We start from the raw sequence: 18,541 nt of genomic DNA, 5'->3' as shown, positions 1-18,541 counted from the left end.
TTTATTATTTAGTATTTAACAGTCACAAAATCTGTTATAGTCCAGTGTAATTGTATTACATTTTTGGTTGTTTTTTTTACTGAAACATTTTGTTCCAAATTAATTTTCTTAAATTTTGGTCTATTGTGTTTATATTAAACTGCAATCTTTGTTCTATATTTTTATTTAGTGCACTTTTATACCTAGAGCTCATAAATATTGAATTCTTGTCTCATCTGCTTCACATTTGAATAAGTGGCAGGCCACTTAGTGCTACATTTTTCAGTTTTTGCATTTATTGAAAAACTATAAAGAACTGCCATCCCTAATGTACTTATGTTATTTACTTGGAAGATGGATTTAAATTGTTAATATAATTTCTTTTTCTTCTACCAGACTAGAAACATTATATTTATTGAGAAAGTTTTTATTTTTGAAACGTTTATGTTTGTCTAAGATTGTACTTATCTTTTGTTTTTGAAGGTGCCCAGTTGTTGTTTAGACCATTGTTAAATAAATATGAACAAGAAACACTAGAAAATCAGAACTTATATCTTGTTGGTGCCTCCAAGATTAGAATGTTACTGGGAGCAGAAGCAGTGGGATTGGTAAAAGAGTGCAATGATAACACCATGAGAGCCTTCACATATAGAACCAGACAGAACTTCAAAGGTTTCGATGGTAAGCCCTTAGTTCTTTGTCTCTGTTAGAATCCATTTATCAAAAAGAAGTTTATGATGAATAGATCAAATAGTGAATATTTTTTCAGTAAAGGATCAAATAGTGAATATTTTAGGTTTTGCAGTCCGTGTGGTCTCTGCTGCAATTACTCAACACTGCCATTGGTAGAGCAAAAAAGCAGCCATAGACCATAAGTAAGTGAATGGGCGAGGCTGTGTTCAATAAAACTTTATTTATAAGACCATGTGGCAGGCTACATTTGGCCTGTTGCCATCCTTTGCCTCCCCTGGATGAACACAAATTAGAAGAACACATGTAACTTATTTATATTATTCTATTCTAATTCTTATGAGTATTCAGTAGCTTGATACAGAAAAATCCTTTTTTTTGAATGCAGAATGATTATCACCAATCAATTCTAAGTTAACAAAATACTCCAAGAAAAGTATTATATTTTCTAACTCTACAAGAAAACAATCATGTAAAAAGAAATTAACTATAGAAAGTTGCATAAGTAGAGATTTTCTACAAATAACCACATGTGAATATTTTTTAGAAAAAAATTGTAGTAATGAGAAACACAGTAGTAGTTCAGTAACTTAGAAACCTCATTTCCTGAATTTTCTGGCTCCTGCTGAATGTGATAGGGTCATTGGTTCTATACTGGCCCCAAAACAGGTTCTAGTAGAGAATATTTTCAGGAAAGAACTGGGAAAGCCAGGGTGGATGTGATAACAGGATGGGAGCTTAGCTTCAGAATCAAACTGATCCCTGCCAGGGCTTTCAGAGTTAGAAGATGTGATTAGACTTCCTTGGATTCACTTACTCCGGATTTTTATACCTGAGTGAATAAATGTTCAAGATGAAATTTACCTTATTTAAGAGGATTCACCTGTCAAATAGCAACAACATTTTCTTACAAGACTTTCTTCTCTCTCATTAATGGAAGGGATGTTTGACTCCAGAAGGGAATGGAATGGGCTTGAGAGTTTGAAGGAGGATAATTTGCCATATAGGCAAACTTCTTCAATTCCATCCCTGGTTTAACACAATAATATGTTAATAAGTTTAATATATTATTATAATTTAAGAAAATACTGCTTTCTGCTCATTGGTACTAAATGAGATCAATTATATGTTTTTTGAATGTTTCTACTATAAGTATTAAAATGGTTATTGTAGAATTGTATTATGTGAAGGCCTAACATAATTTTTTTATTCTTGTAAAATATCTAAGGAGCTTTATGTTCTACTTAATTTACCAGCTTCATACTTTGATTACTTATGTTAATTGCTTCTTGTTTACACCATTGTTTCTATAATCTCAGATAATTGGAATATTTTTATTTTGATCACTACTAAAATCTGGTAATTTCTGTCTTATTTTAGATAACAATGATGATTTCCTGACAATGGCGGAATGTCAATTCATTATCAAACATGAACTTGAAAATCTTAGAGCTAAAGATGAAAAAATGATCCCTGGCTACCCCCAGGCAAAGCTGTATCCAGGAAAATCATTGTGTAAGTCATTATGTCAATGAGCTTTTTTCTTAATAGACATAAATAGCAAATTATAGATGCCTTTTTCCCTCTTACAGAAGAATTTACACAAACTTACAATGACTTGTATTTTTTTTTTTTTTTTTGAGACGGAGTCTCGCTCTGTCGCCCAGGCTGGAGTGCAGTGGCGCAATCTCGGCTCACTGCAAGCTCCGCCTCCCGGGTTCACGCCATTCTCCTGCCTCAGCCTCCCGAGTAGCTGGGACTACAGGCACCCGCCCCTGCGCCCGGCTAATTTTTTCTATTTTTAGTAGAGACGGGGTTTCACCATGGTCTCGATCTCCTGACCTTGTGATCTGCCCACCTCGGCCTCCCAAAGTGCTGGGATTACAGGCGTGAGCCACCACGCCCGGCTTCAATGACTTGTATTTTTATGAACGTATCTTTTCCCCTTGGAACCTCAGTATATTGCATCTTTAAATCAATATGTTTGTTTTGTGTTGTTGACTACTTATTTATCAAGGTCTCATAGCATACAGTTAGCTTAAAATCCAGTGTGAACACATATACATATTACTCAATTAAAATGAGCAAAGTTTACTTTATGCCCTAATATTGTACATGAAAATCTGTGGAGGAATATAAAAGGGAAGACATGGTGTTTTCCTGGAGCACTCTTTCCATTTCCTCTGATCTCACTGGGTATGCAAATTAGAATTTTGCAACTTTTTGGTTTTGTGTGATTTCATTTTAATGAGGATACTAGTTTGCAGAATGAAAGAGTTTATTATAATGCATAATTCCAAGTTTGCTTCAAACCCAGATAGTGGCAAAGCTTCAGAACATTTTTGCTGCCTAAGATACACTTTAAACATGTAAGCTTCTTTGTCCCCTAGTCTGTTTTTTTTTGTTGTTGTTGTTGTTGTTTTGTTTGTTTGTTTTTTTGAGACAGTTTTGCTCTGTTACTCAGAATGGAGTGCAGTGGTGTGAACATGGCTCACTGCGGCCTCCACCTCCTGGGCTCAAGTAATCTCCTGCCTTAGCCTCCTGAGTAGCTGGGACCACATGGTTTACGTTTAATAGTGTAATACCACCTTCCAATCTTCATCCAGGTGTTACTGGTGGGTCTTTGTTCTTAGAGCTCCCAAGGTGGGGGCGGGCGGCTCCCAAGATGGGGGCAAGCCTTTTGTTCTCTGACCTGGGGTTCTTGGCTTCACAGATTCCAAGGAATGGAACCTTGGGCTGTGTGATGAATGTTATATTATAAGCTGTGAGTCACAGAAGAGAACTGTGGAACCCAGCAACTAGTGTTTAGCTCCATTAGGATGAACCTGGGCACTCAGCTGCGCAGGAACAATGACGAGCTTCTAGCCCAATCGGGAGCAGCAGTGGGTGCCTCGCTGGATCAAAAGCGTGGCAGACGCCCTGTGGGATCCGGAGGGGTGGAAGTCAATGGCGGGTCTGCGATTGCAGTGAACAGCAGTGGTGGACCGTGAGCAAAAGCTCAGCTCGAGCCAGAACAAACATGACCAGAGGAGTGTGCAGTTGCCAGATTTAATAGAGTGAAAACAGAGCTCCTATAGGACGAGAGGGGACCCAAAGTGGGTTGCCGCTCCCTGCTCGAATGCCTGGGTTTGTATCCCTATCATTGTCCCTCCCCCTGTGCTCTCAGGCGATAGATGATTTGACTATTTCTTTTTTTTTTTTTTTAATTTATGTTCTAGGGTACATGTGCACAACGTGCAGGTTTGTTAGATATGTGCCATCTTGATGCGCTGCACCCATTAACTCGTCATTTACATTAGGTGTATCTCCTAATGCTATCCCTCCCCGCTTCCCTCACCCCACAACAGGCCCCGGTGTGTGATGTTCCCCTTCCTGTGTCCAAGTGTTCTCATTATTCATTTCCTACCTATGAGTGAGAACATGCGGTGTTTGGTTTTCTGTTCTTGTGATAGTTTGCTGAGAAAGATGGTTTCCAGCTTCATCCATGTCCCTACAAAGGACATGAACTCATCCTTTTTTATGGCTGCCTAGTATTCCATAGTGTATATGTGCCATATTTTCTTAATCCAGTCTATCATTGATGGACATTTGGGTTGGTTCCAAGTCTTTGCTATTGTGAACAGTGCCGTAATAAACATACGTGTGCGTGTGTCTTTATAGCAGCATGATTTATAATCCTTTGGGTATATACCCAGTAATGGGATGGCTGGGTCAAATGGTATTTCTAGTTCTACATCCTTGAGGAATTGCCACACTGTCTTCCACAATGGTTGAACTGGTTTACAGTCCCACCAACAGTGTAGAAGTGTTCCTATTTCTCCACATCCTCTCCAGCACCTGTTGTTTCCTGACTTTTTAACAATCGCCTTTCTAACTGGTGTGTGATGGTATCTCATTGTGGTTTTGATTTGCATTTCTCTGATGGCTAGTGATGATGAGCATTTTTTCATGTGTCTGTTGGTTGGTTTCATGTGTCTTCTTTTGAGAAGTGTCTGTTCGTATCCTTTGCCCACTTTTTGATGGAGTTGTTTTTTTCTTGTAAATTTGTTTGAGTTCTTTGTAGGTTCTGGATATTAGCCCTTTGTCAGATGAGTAGATGGCAAACATTTTCTCCCATTCTGTAGGTTGCCTGTTCACTCTGATGGTAGTTTCTTTTGCTGTGCAGAAGCTCTTTAGTTGAATTAGATCCCATTTGTCAATTTTGGCTTTTGTTGCCATTGCTTTTGGGGTTTTAGACATGAAGTCCCTGCTCATGCCTGTGTCCTGAATGGTATTGCCTAGGTTTTCTTCTAGGGTTTTTATGGTTTTAGGTCCAACATTTAAGTCTCTAATCCATCTTGAAGTAATTTTTGTATAAGGTGTAAGGAAGAGATCCAGTTTCAGCTTTCTACTTATGGCTAGCCAGTTTTCCCAGTACTATTTATTAAATAGGGAATCCTTTCCCCATTTCTTGTTTTTGTCAGGTTTGTCAAAGATCAGATGGTTGTAGACGTGTGGTATTATTTCTGAGGGCTCTGTTCTGTTCCATTGGTCTATATCTCTGTTTTGGTACCATTACCATGCTGTTTTGGTTACTGTAGCCTTGTAGTATAGTTTGAAGTCAGGTAGCATGATGCCTCCAGCTTTGTTCTTTTGGCTTAGGATTGTCTTGGCAATGTGGGCTCTTTTTTGGTTCCATATAAACTTTAAAGTAGTTTTTTCCAATTCTGTGAAGAAAGTCATTGGTAGCTTAATGAGGATGGCATTGAATCTATTACCTTGGTTTACCTCCTGCTTTTAGCCTAATTGGTATTTTAGTGAGCCCTCTTTACTACCTGATGGGTCGGGTGTGAGCTGAGTTACAAGCCCTGTGTTTAAAGGTGGATGCAGTCACCTCCACAGCTAGGCTTAGGAATTCTTAGTCAGCCTAGTAAATCCAGCTAGTCCTATCTCTCACAGGCAGACAGATGCCCAAGAACCAGTTCATATTCACATTTCCCAGTTGTCACCAAATATATTTTAGATCTTGTTTGCTCACACTAAGATCCAGTCTAAGTTAACCCATGTTGTTTGGTTATATCTGTCTCTTTTAATATAGAATAGTTTCTCTTTTCCATTTTTTCCCTCATAACATCGACTTGCTGAAGAGACCATGCCATTTGTCTCTTAGATTTTCTCATTGTTCCCCTATCCTCTGTTTTTCCTGAAAACTGGAAAATTTTTGGCAAGAATTCTTCATAGGTGATGCTGTATCTTTTCTGGACTTCCTGATTTCCTTAGACATGATAGGGAATAGAAGGCCTTCTGAGATTTTATTTGCCTTTCTAACTTCTTAACTCTCTAACTTCTAACTTCCTCTTTTGTGTTCAGAATTGTGCCTTACTTTTGACAGAGCTTTTTCAAATTGTAAGCTTTCTTGACCTTCTTGCATTTTAGAGTATTTTCTTAGGATAAATTATAATTTTTACATTTTTTTTATAGAAAGTCTTTTTTAAAGTAAGATGTAGTATTCTAGCCTATTCTGAACTGTATTCAGAGTTCTGATAAAAACAGGGTTTATCATCTGTACTGTGGACATATGCATGATTCCTTTCAATTTATATAACATATAGCAGGAAAATACTTCTCCCAAGCATCTTACAGTTTTTGCATTTATTTTCTATTAGTTTCTGTCAATTTAAAAAATAATACATGTATATGATGAAAATTCAAATAGTTCAAAAATTTAGACAATGATAAGTTGTCTCTTTCCTGTCCCATGTTCCATATCCCTTTGTTCCTTCCCTATTATATACCCTTAAAGAAATTCTGTTCAAGAGAAGACATGTTCAGAGAGATGGGGAGTGTATTGTGCATACCATTTTGGACTTTTTTATTTAACAATATATTTTGATCATTATTGTAGAATACCAAATTAGGCTAACTCATTCCTTTTCTTGGCCACCTAGTATTCCATCATATAGATGTTATATTGATGAACATCTAATTGTTTTCCTTCAATGTTTTCATTAAAAATAAAGTAGGAAAATTCCCAGAAGTGAAATTGTTAGATCAAAGGTATACGCATCTTTTAGAGTAGATACTGCCAAATTGCCTTCCATAGTGATTGCTTCAATTTATTTATGTATTTATTTATTTATTTGAGACAGAGTCTCGCTCTGTCACCCAGGCTGGAGTGCAGTGGCACGATCTTGGCTCACTGCAACCTCTGCCTCCCAGGTTCAAGCAATTCTGCTGTCTTAGGTTTCACCGTGTTGCCCAGGGTGGTCTTGAACTCCTGACCTCAGGTGATCCACCCACCTTGGCCTCCCAAAGTGCTGGGATTAGAGGCGTGAGCCACTGTGCCCAGCCGATTGCTTCAGTTTATAAAGGGAATGCGTGTTATATTGAGCATTCAGCAGGATGTTGGCTTTTGACTAGGTAATTTTTGTTGTGTTTGGAAAACATTCATTCCTTCTACTTTATTAAGAATATTTTGTATTTTAATTTATATTTTATATATTAATGACATCTGTGAAGACTATTTTTTTACCCCTGACATTATCAATATGGCAGCTGATGTTAATAGAATTCCTAATATTAACTCATTCATTTATTCCCATGGTGAACCATACTTGCTTATATTATCTGTTTTCCTGCTGACTTCCATTTAATATTTTATTATTTTTGCATCAGTAGTCATATGACATGAGTATTTAGATTTCTTTTTTGTTGTATTCAACAATTTATATTACGTATACATTATTAATTTTTTCATGTAGTTTTTGTATCCCTTGTACTTTGCTATATTGAGCCATCATAGCCCTAGATCTCTATAACAACTATGGGAATTTCATTATGTTCCTGCCAATTTGCTTTTTGTATTTTCTTTTACTTTTGTTTTATGAATTTTGTAGCTATGTTTTGGCTGCAAAAAGATTTTGGATAGATTTTTATTGTTGATTGCACCTTTTATCATTATGAAATATTATTCTTCATCTTCCTTAATGTTTTATTGTTGCTGAATTCAGCCTTGTCTTGTGGTTCTTGCCTTATTTCAGTTTGCATCTGTTAGAATGTTTTTGCCCAGCCTATTACTTTCAGCCCCTCTCAGTATCATTTTACATAGATCTCTTATATCAGGATGTAGTCAGATTTTGCTTTGCACTCTAATCTGAGGATTTTTTTTTTACTATGTAAATTTATGCTAAGTAAAATATTTACTGAGTAAACTTAAACAAATTACATATTTTGTGTTAGGTTATGGTAGTTAATGTTATATTTTATGTTGAAAGTGTTTTTTTGTGTGCTTAAAATATCTTATATAGGCTATGCCATCTTTTTTCCCATTTCAGTGGAAAAGACTAGGAAATATATTTTTGAAAATCATGAATTTATATTGATATAGTCAATTCAAATTTAACATTATAGGCTATCACTTAATTTCTTTGGTTTATATTTGTATCTTTTTACTTATATTGAAAATATTGATTCTTAATAACATCACCGTAATTACTAATTTGCTTTATTTTACAATTTACATAAAATAGCTTGTAAGGCCATGCTAATTTTAATATTAATGCAAGTTCTGGATGAAGTTTAAGATTTTCATTTTTCTTTTTTGTTCTATAACTATATGTAGTCACAATCTAACCTGTTTTAAAGGTATGTTAGAATTTCTGTATGAAACCATCTGGCTCTGATGTTTGTGGATTAGGTTTTTGAACAGTTTTCTCTAAGTCTTCTATGGAAATTGATTTGTTTAGACTTTCTATCACTACTGGAGTTAGTTTAGGTAAATTATATTTTCCTAGAAAAGTTTCCATTTTGTCACATAGGCTTTCAAATTTGTGTGAATTGGTTTGTACAGATTTCTCTCAGCATCTTTTAAACTCCTGTTTTAATGGTATTTTTCCCTTGTCTTATTTGTGCTTGCTTTTTTCTTCTTGATTAAAAAAATTTTTCTCATTAACATTTAAATATTGAGGATATTCCTCTATCAGCCATTAGCAGGAGATCTTATGGAATGTGGGATCTTGATTCAGTAGGACTCTTAATCACTTTTTAACTTCCTTTCCTTCCCCATAGGCTGCTACTCCCAAAGTCCATTACTTTTCCAGACACTTCCCTCTGCATTTCCCAGAAGCAGTGCTTTCCGGTCTGCTTGCCTCTTGTTCTGTGTACTTTCCAGCCCTTCCCTTCAGCCTTTCCTGCTGTCGGAGCTCTGACCCATCAGGTCTCAGACTTGTTTCTGGAAGTTCCCACTTGGTGTGGGGCCTTCTCCTGAAGGAGGGTGATGAGGCCTCATTGGTGTTATCTGGGTTCCTACACCAAATGGACTCCTCTGGCTTCCCCGTTTGTCTCTGCAGCTCCTGCTGGGGCTTCCTGCACCATTCTAGTCTGTGGCCAAGATCTCTTCCAGGTGTTGGTTCTTTATTGCCTGGCTTACATGTTGCAGTCTCCCCTGTCTCTGGGTTGTGCTGTAGGCATATGTTACAGGTGCTTTTACTTGCTCTCCTTGTTCATCTGCATGGCTTTTAGGAGGTATCAGGAAGTTTGAACGTAGGCACTCATTGTTCTTATTTGTCTGAATTTCCAGTTATCTGCGTATGTCTTGACGTTATTTTTTATCAATTTTTTTTTTGGTTGGACATATGTTCTTTCAGTATGCAGAGTAAGGATTACCATGATTTCAGGAAAATTTTCTTCAGTTCTCTTTGAAGAGTTATTTGGTTGTATTTGCTCTGTTCTCATCTTGAGGGGTGCCAATTTTATATATGTGGGCTCTTACATATTCTTTGTAGTATTTTCAAGTCTTTGTTCTTACGTAATTTTCTTAGGCTTGTCTGCCTGTTTCCTGATTGTATTTTCAGTCTTTCCTTTTTATTGTTGCTTTTATCATGACTTGAATCTGTAACAAGTTTATAGATTTTTCTCTTGTATTGCTTCTCTGAGCTCTCTCCTTCAGCTCTCAGAGATCTTCTTTGAGTTTTCATTTCAGAGATGGGATGTTTGCATGAATTTCTTTAATTTCACGAAGAATTTCATAGTTTTTTGTTGCTGGATGCTGTAATTTTCCGCTGTTTGTTCTTCGACTTTCGTTTATATATTTTTTCCTTGTAGTATTTTTGGTTTCCCCTTTTTTCCAGGTAGTATTTTTGTATAGCTCTATGCCAGTTTCTTTGTGATTATTACTTATTTTTTATTACTTGTGTTTTAATGAACCCCTATTTTTCCTGGACTGGCCATTTTTAGAAGAAAGTGTGTGTAGGAGAGAGAAGGCGCTAGGGGCTTCCAGCAGGGAACTGTGGTAGTGAGAAGCTCAGATTTTGCCTGGCGGTGTGTTCTCCTTGAGCCATCTTAGTCCCTGAAGAGAACCTCCATGGTGCACTGTTCTTGCAGGGTTTTTCTTGTGTTTGGCAGTTAGGCCTGTCTTTGACCCACCAAGACCCACAGCTCCATAGCTAGTTACCTTCCATCCTTGGGTCCCAGCAGGTCACTCTTCTTCCTCTAACCTGGCCTCTTATCTGGCTATGGTGCCAGGCAGGGAGCAGACATACTCCAGGTGTCTGTCATGCACCCTCATTGCCTGCATTCTGAGCAAGGGGACTGTGATTTACCATCCCCAGTTCCAGGACAGCCTTGCCCTTTGTGTGCTTGGCCCAGGTTTGCAGAAGCATGGGTGCTCTTAGTTTACCCAGGGCTGATTTTCAAGGCCTCTTTTTATAGTTGGTGATTTGGGATTTTAGTTTGTTTTTTCGTACTTGCATGAAAGATAGGGATTTCTTTTTATGTTTCTTGTTTCCTTTTGTTTTTAATTTGGCATCACGAACAAGAATAGGGTAGAGGTATCTTTTTGCCACTATTTGTAACCACAATTTCCACATTCTGTAGTTAAGCAGTTGTTTGATACTGTCCCAAAATTTTTAAATCTTTCGTCATCTCCTAGCGGGAAGGCATGTTTTCAGACACAGCTGGGTACTGCATCCAATAAAATATGAAGCAGACTGGGGCACGGTTCTGATTGTTAGTGTAAGCATTCTGTTTCTCCCTTTTCATGCACATTGATAATATGGAAATCACGGCTTCCACCTGTGAGTTTCTGCACAGGTACGTCCTCTTGGATGTGGCTGGGACAGAGAAAAGAGTGAGTGTGCTCTTTGATCAGATGGGATAATGGAGCAGCAGTTTTTCAAATGCTTCTAGTTGCTTCAAAGAGATAAATGTTCAGCTGAATGAAAACCTTCAAGGAAATATGTAAATGGATTTCTCTAACTGTGTAGGTAGCCAGTCTGGTATCCTGAAGCAATAATAGAATTAACTTTCTTTCTGGCAGGATGAGGCTTTTGTAAACAAGGATTTTTTTTTCCTTTCTTCCTCTCTTCTCCCTTTCTCCCTTCTCCCTTCCCTTTCCTTCCATTTTGGTACTAAATATGAGTACAATAAAATCATCTTGATCGTGGTCATTGGAAAGATTTTTATACTGAGATAAGAAATAAATTGTCAGTCCTGGGATTTTAAATGCTGCATTATTCTCTTCCTTTATGCCTTTGAGAATGTGATCCTTAAACTGCTGTGTTTTTTGCATCACTTTAATTTTATATAATAATACTTGGTTGAAGGAAAGTGGCATATGCATAATTAAAACTATAACCTATTTTGGGAGTGCAAATTTTAGAACTAATAAAACTTGGAGTAACTTAAATCCTAGATTTTCATTAAGTTAAACTACAGAAATAAGTGGAAAAGCTATTTTCATTTTATTTGAAGGTATCTGCTCCCCTAGGCAGCCTCTGTGAGGCTAATTGGGAGGTGAGGCTTTAGTCTGCCCAATGTGATGCCCCTCAAGACTGAAAGGTGGCCAGGACTTTCATGAGAAACACTCCCCCGATCTTACGTTTAATTTGATTTTCATTTTACATACACGTATAAAGTTGCTTGCTGCTTGCTGTAATGTTGTGTTTTGATAGAAAGCTTTCATTAAGTAGATAGCAAGTTTTGTCATGTAAACATGATTTCAAGGCAGTTAGATGGCGCTGTGAGATGTGCATTGTAGGTCCATGACTATGCCGAATGTTATGCTTGGGGTCAGGTTCCAGCTCATGCTGAGGTCTGAAGGGAGAGGGTGGATGAGCTGATAGCCGAAAGAACACCTGGGGGTCCGTAGGCAGGTGAAAGGTAGTTTTATTCAGCAGCTGTCTTCAGCAGCAGCTTACTTACACTAGCTCTCTCACACTGTTCGCCCTGTCTCAGCTGCTTAGTCCGGTGGCTCCCACACACAACTGCATGGTCGGCTCTCCAGGGTCAGCAGCCTAACTCTTTCTCTTTCTGGGTATGCGTGAGCTGAGCCGTGTTCTGGCTCCCCACTGTCCATCTATTAAAGCCATGTTATGGCTACATGGCCATGATAACAAGTGGAGTTTTATGGCCTGTGCTCTAAAGTTGCTGAGTCACTTTGGATGTTTACCTTGGGCTATCCTCGACCAAAGCACAGCTGTGTTCCTTACATGCATATTAGGGTTCCCCCTCATTCCACCACGTGACAAGCAACATGGAGAATTAGCACTTGGCTACATGTGTCTTAGTCCCCAAGCATTCATCTTGACAGCCATTCATTTCTTGTTTTCATGTCTCCTAAGATCTTTTCATGCCCTCAGACTTTGCCTCTCCTAGTGATTAACAGTCAATCATCATGCAAATAACCTAATGAAGGAGTTTTAGAGGAGTTTTTAAGGGATCCAAGGTTTTCTTACATTTTAACCATATCCTAAGGGATGTTACTTTATTTAGATTAAAGCTGTGTCTAAAAATGTCTACTGGATGTTTATCATGTTTTGATTGATGGGACTTCCTGGCACATGTATTATGTCTTTAATATTATATAGATATTCTTTTAGAACCTTATGATAGTGTTTTAAGAAAGATTTTTTTTTTTATTATTAAGACAAAAGTGATCTCTTCACACCTGAGTGCTAGAGTACTAGGTGCAGCAGCAGCTGTGGGAACAGGGACTGTCTTCATTGTGCAAAGGCTGCTGGCCACCACTTCCTGCAGGCATCTATGCTTATCACCCCCTGTTGGATTGGAGGTAGCATGACCTGCTCCTCTCTCCCCCACAGAAATGCTGTAAGGAGTTACGAGAGGGATTTTGCTTTTACTTTTGAAGTAAACACATCACATAAACCAAAGACAGAAGCAGTACTGTGTTAGTATTGTTATTGCATTAGTTAATCTGGAGGGTCCTACTGTAAACTATGTTACTGATGATAGTCTCTCTTAAACTAAATTTTGATTTGTTTGGCTAACGGTTCAATGGCTATTACAGCCCCAGTACTTGACAAGAGATCATTCAGCACTCTTGAAGGAAGGACTCTGGCTGAGGTTTTTGTTTTCTTTAAATAGGCCCACGTGGCATTATGGTTTCCTTTGAAGGTAAGTCTCCTTCCTAGTAATTACATTCTTAACTGACATGAGAAGTTTGAAGGATTTAAAAAAAAAAAAAAAAACACCTAAAAGCAAACCTCTGTTTTTAGAAACTGAAACCAGAACCATGACTTTGGCACTGATAAACAGAAGATCAGTAATTTAGGACCTGCAGCTTTATATTCTCTCCAAGTCTTCAGTTCACAGTCCTATTTTTAGAAACTGGTTTTTATGCCTGCCTGGAAAGTCTTCTACAGTAGAATGGAGTCATTTTTTTTTAAAACAGAACTTAGAAATAATTTATATGCTATAAATCAGTTCAGTTAAAAAACTTCATGTAGTAATTTACAAGGGTAGTAATAGGAAGAAGGAATCAGCTGTAGCCTGTACGTCCCCAAATAAGGACTAAGAATCAGAACAGTCGTGTGTGATCAACTTTAACTCTTGCAAGCTGAAGAAAAATCCACTGAACCACGTTAGAATTAAAATATTAAAAAATGGATTTGCCAGTACCAGAGACTGAGTAACTTAAACCACATGTCTTTTTACCCTCGTTACTGATACTTTGAGTGTATACTTTTTTACAATCATGAAGGATAGTTTTATCACAAACCTAGCTTTTAAAAACTTTTTTCCTCGTATAACTTATGAAAATATAATTGTGGGGGGAACCATATATGAAGAATCTTTTTTTTTCAGACTTTTCCTATTGTTAGTACCAGATATCTCTTTATTATCTTTTTCTTTTTCATTTCTAAGAAGTTGGGTTTACTTTTAAATTATTCTGAAGAGTTTATGATGGGGACCTGTCCTAAGACTACATTGTCTCTATGTAGTGTTACTACACGGAACACTTTGTGTTTCTGTTCCACACTGCACACGTTTATTTGCCAGTCCTCAATAAGGGGTCTTATGCTTGATATTTTTATCACCTGTCTCTGGTAACAGGTAGATAGGAGATGAGGGAGGTAGCCCTCCGAAGACTTGAGCTGATAAACCTTAAAGAGCTCAAAGCTTATCAGTGGATGAAAACAGCAAAGCATCCTTTCTTAATGCAAATTTTATCTTTTTTTTTTTTTTTTTTCGAGATGAGGTCTTGCTCTGTTGCCCAGGCTGAACTGCAGTGGCACTATCATAGCTCACTGTAGCCTTGAACTCCTGGACTCCAGTCATCCTCCCACCTCAGCCTCCTGAGTAGCTAGGACTACAGGCACACACCACCATGGCCAGCTCATTTTTGATTTTTTTTGTAGAGATGGAGGTCTTGTGATGGTGCCCGGGCTGGTTTTGAACTCCTGACCTCAGGCAATCCTCCACCTCAGCCTCCTAAAGTGCTGGAATTATGGGTGTGAACCACTGTGCCTGGCCAAATTTCATTTTATAAGCAACCATATTCTTAGTAACAGACTGTATTAGGAACTCATGTGGAAAATATTCCATCTCCCCAAATATGGCACAAGGCATTGTATTTGAGTTCTCCATATCTACAGAACACACTTCCTCTTGAAGACCTGAAGACACTCTTCTCCATCCACTGAGTCATTCTAATTACTGTGGATGAGACAATTCCAAATTTTCATTTAATATTGCTGGGAGATACTGTCTTTGGTTAAATTCATTTATCTCTTCCAGATATGTGCATGAGTGTTCAAACCATACTAGTCAAATGACTGCTAAAAGTAGGAAGTCTTAATTTGATTTTGTTATTTGCTGTTTGTGAGTGTAAGTTTTTGTTATCAGATTAGAAGAGATGAAAAGGATTGAAAATACTCTATCAACAAGAATGAAAGGAACTGAACATTTTCTTATCTTTGCTGTAGTGGAAGGACAGATTGGTAAATTTTTTCTAGAGACAATTTTATAATATGTGTCAAATATTACAATACATATGCCCTTGGACCTAGCAGTTCCCCCTCTAAGTACTAAGGAAATAGTAGACAGGTAGGGAATGGTATTTGTACAAATTTTAGCATTATTTACAATAGCAAAAAAAGGGAAACAAATGTTTTTAAATAGAGGATTAGTTGAATTACAGCTTTTCATACAAGGGAATATTATGGTACTGTTAAAGGACATTTCATGTTCTATTTTTATTGGCATCAAAAAAATTCACTGTATACTACTACATGAGAAGAGATTACAAAACACCATAATGTGTATAAAATGATTTTATTTTTGTTCTTAAAATATATATGGATATATTTTTATGTCTGGTTATACACTACCTTGCTTTTTACAGTGGTTGTTTTCAAGGGGAAGGAGAGACTAACAGGGGCCTCTCGTCTAATTTGTACACTTCTGTATGGTGTAAAATGTTATATTTTCTTGTTTTGCTTCATAGTCAAAGAGAATAGTAAAGATATTTACATTCTGAAAAACGAAAGAATATATAGGTTTGGAGTAGGCAGTATGACTTTGCGTTGTATTCCTCTGTGGAGTGTCCTTATAATACTTGCTGAAGCGTATCATGCACCATCTCCAGTCCATTTCATGCAGTTTGGCACATTTTCCCTGTGCAGTGAGAAGATTGCTCACGTCTGGCATCGTGATTCAGGTGTTTCCACTGCATGACAATGAAGCCCTGAAGAAGCTTGAGGACAGCTGGTACACTCGGTTTGCTTTAAAGTATCAGCCCATAGGTATGTGTCAGTACTTGTTCTCTTAAAGAAGAGGAAGGCCTCTAATGAAAAGTTATGATCCAGCAGTGGAGTCAGCTCCCTTGGGCAGATACTTAGTGCTCTACTAGGCAGGGATCACCAGCTGCATATGGGAAAACATTTTGTGGGGGAAATAAGATGGGTTAGATGACCTCTTTATTCTTTTATTTAAACTTTTTTTTTTTTTTGAGAAAGGGTCTCACTATGTCACAGGCTGGAATGCAGTGGTATGATCACAGCTCACTGCAGCCTTGACCTTCCAGACTTAATCAATCCTCCCATCTCAGCCTCGTGAGTAGCTGAGATCACAGGCGTGCACCACCATCCGCAGCTAATTTTTTGTATTTTTTGTAAAGACAGGGTTTCGCCATGTTGCTCAGGCTGGTCTTGAACTCATGCTCAGGCAATCCCTGTGCCTTGGCCTCCCAAAGTGCTGGGATTATGGGCGTGAGCTACTGTGCCTGGCATTTTTTTGATGTTCTAATACTATTTTAGATCAGCTGAATCATAGGCTTTCACTACCCTTCACCAACAATAGACAGTTCAGAGTGGCCTTCCTGCATATGTGTCAGAGTTGGAATCAAACAAGTTTTTTTATCTGTTTGTTTGTTTTGAGATGGAATTTCACTCTTGTTGCCCAGGCTAGGGTGCAATGGTGCAATCTCAGCTCACTGCAACTTCTGCCTCCCAGGTTGAAGCAATTCTCCTGCCTTAGCCTGCTGTGTAGCTGGGATTATAGGCATGTACCACCACACCTCGCTAATTTTTTATATTTTTATTAGAGACGGGGTTTCACCATGTTGGCCAGGCCGGTTTCGAACTCCTGACCTTAGGTGATCCACCAGCCTTGGCCTCCCAAAGTGCTGGGATTACAGGTGTGAGCCACCGTGCCTGGCCTCAAACAAGTTTTAATAAGAATTTAGTTTGACTATGAATGACTATTTTGTATTTGAAAATTTCTATTTTTGAGGAGCCAGTTATTTAGAATGAACCAAGCTATGCCACACTTAGGGCAACTAGCAGGCCAAACATCTTTGAGGTGATTTGTGATTACCTTGGCATGAATTACTGGATCTGTCCATTTTCTTTGAATATAATTATAAGAATAATTATTTATTTGGTATATGCTGGGCATTATTTAAAATTTTATCAATATGGATATTCAAGTATTTTAGTCTGGTTATGTTTTTTAAGCATGAGAATTAAATTTAAGCTCGTAGATTTCACCTTTGCATTACTATCATTTTTTCTTTAAAGGATATTTTCTTTTTGATTTTGTTTAATGGTATCCTTCTAAAATAATTTTCTTTCTGTTTTCTGTTTCTGAAAACAACTATTATATAATGCTTTACCAAACAAAAATTGTTTTTAAGATCAAACTCTGAAATTACATTTTGAATTTTGTTTGTATTCTCTGAAAGGAAAAGTTCTGTTTTTGTTAATTCTGGGTCATATAATAGTCATTTTATGTTATACTTATAACTCTTTAACTTTGTTTTGGCATTTAAGTGGGAGGGAATTTGAATATTGCCTCTAGGACTTGTAAAGTGACTGTATCTGTTAGCTACTTTTTTTTTTTTTTTTTGAGATGGAATCTCGCTCTGTGGCCCATACCGGAGTGCAGTGGTGCAATCTCAGCTCACTGCAATCTCCGCTTCCCAGGTTCAAGCGATTCTCCTTCCTCAGCCTCCTGAGTAGCTGGGACTACAGGTACACATCAGCGTGCCCGGCTAATTTTTGTATTTTTGGTAGAGACGGGGTTACACCATGTTGGCCAGGCTGGTCTTGAACTCCTGACCTCAGGTGATCTGCCTGCATTAGCCTCCCAAAGTGTTGAGATTACAGGTGTGAGCCACTGCTCCCAGCCTCTATTAGCTACTTCTTAGAAAGTAAAGGGAGAAAGTCGATGGTGAAGGCTAGGCATGGAGTGGTAGTGGATTTGGGGTCTCTGGGAACTGAGACTGGTGATAGCATCTGGGATACAGGCCAATCTTGAGGCTCCTTGAGATTAAAAGGGGAAGGTCATCTGCTGTGGAGCCAAGTGTCATGAGCACCTTTTTTTTTTTTTTTTTTTTTTTTAAAAAAAGATCAGATGTTCTTTAACCTGATTTAAATTTGAGGTGACATCATACCTACTGTTTTCATTTGCTCCTGGGTTAGGGGGAAGAATTAAGGATAGGAGAAAATCAGTTCATTCTAACTCACCTTTATAGACTACTCAAATTATCTTAAGAAAAATATGTTAACTGTGTGTTATTAACTAAGAAATAATAACGCCCACTGCCACACTTCCTCTCATGCCCTGCTTCCCACCCTAGTCCTGGTGCAGGATGCTCTTACGATCCAAGCACTCCCCATGTGGATGAGGCTGGCAAAGGATGGTGCTGGTGACCTCTCTAGAGTCAGTTAGCTTGTGTCACATTCACAGAACATTAGCAGTCATGTTGCTTGGACCTTCTTCCCAGTGCATATATGAAAGTGTTGATAAATGTGTTCCATGGCTGTTCTGGGAGTTCATGTGTAGAATCCTGTTTTGTGCTTTTGAATAATTTTTCTTTAGTGTATTGAAAAATTTGCCATGACACATTGATGAAAGTTTGTCTTTGGGTAGGGAAGAGCAGAATTTTGTGGATGGGGAGTATTCTTCGAAAAGAACATTTATAACACTAAAGTGGGAGAAAAGTGGGGAGCATAAATTAAATTTAATGTGCAGTGGCCATGGCTGAACTTAAATTAGGACCTTGGAGATTTTGGGTAAGCTACAAGATGAGTTTTCCTTTGGGAAGAAGGTATCTACCAGGTGAGGGGAAACAGAGTCCAGGCGCCTGCAGAGC

The 18,541-nt window shown here is 38.0% G+C and overlaps 1 protein-coding gene across 3 annotated transcripts in view; it reads left to right on the top strand.

The window, feature by feature from the left end:
* The window catches only part of LOC105480296 (anoctamin 10), a 257,728-nt gene that overhangs the window by 15,071 nt on the left and 224,116 nt on the right, over nucleotides 1-18,541 (top strand). For all 3 annotated transcript variants that reach the window (XM_011738921.3, XM_011738922.3, XM_071091522.1), the window contains exons 3-5: nucleotides 463-660; nucleotides 2,050-2,184; nucleotides 15,570-15,689. In XM_011738921.3, coding sequence (XP_011737223.2) covers nucleotides 463-660; nucleotides 2,050-2,184; nucleotides 15,570-15,689 — 453 coding nt within the window. The remainder of the gene's footprint in view (nucleotides 1-462; nucleotides 661-2,049; nucleotides 2,185-15,569; nucleotides 15,690-18,541) is intronic.

Source organism: Macaca nemestrina, chromosome 2, assembly GCF_043159975.1.
Source record: "Macaca nemestrina isolate mMacNem1 chromosome 2, mMacNem.hap1, whole genome shotgun sequence".
NCBI classification, from domain to species: Eukaryota; Metazoa; Chordata; class Mammalia; order Primates; family Cercopithecidae; genus Macaca; species Macaca nemestrina.
The sequence above is the reverse complement of the archived record's forward strand: the minus strand, read 5'-3'. Positions and strand labels throughout refer to the sequence as shown.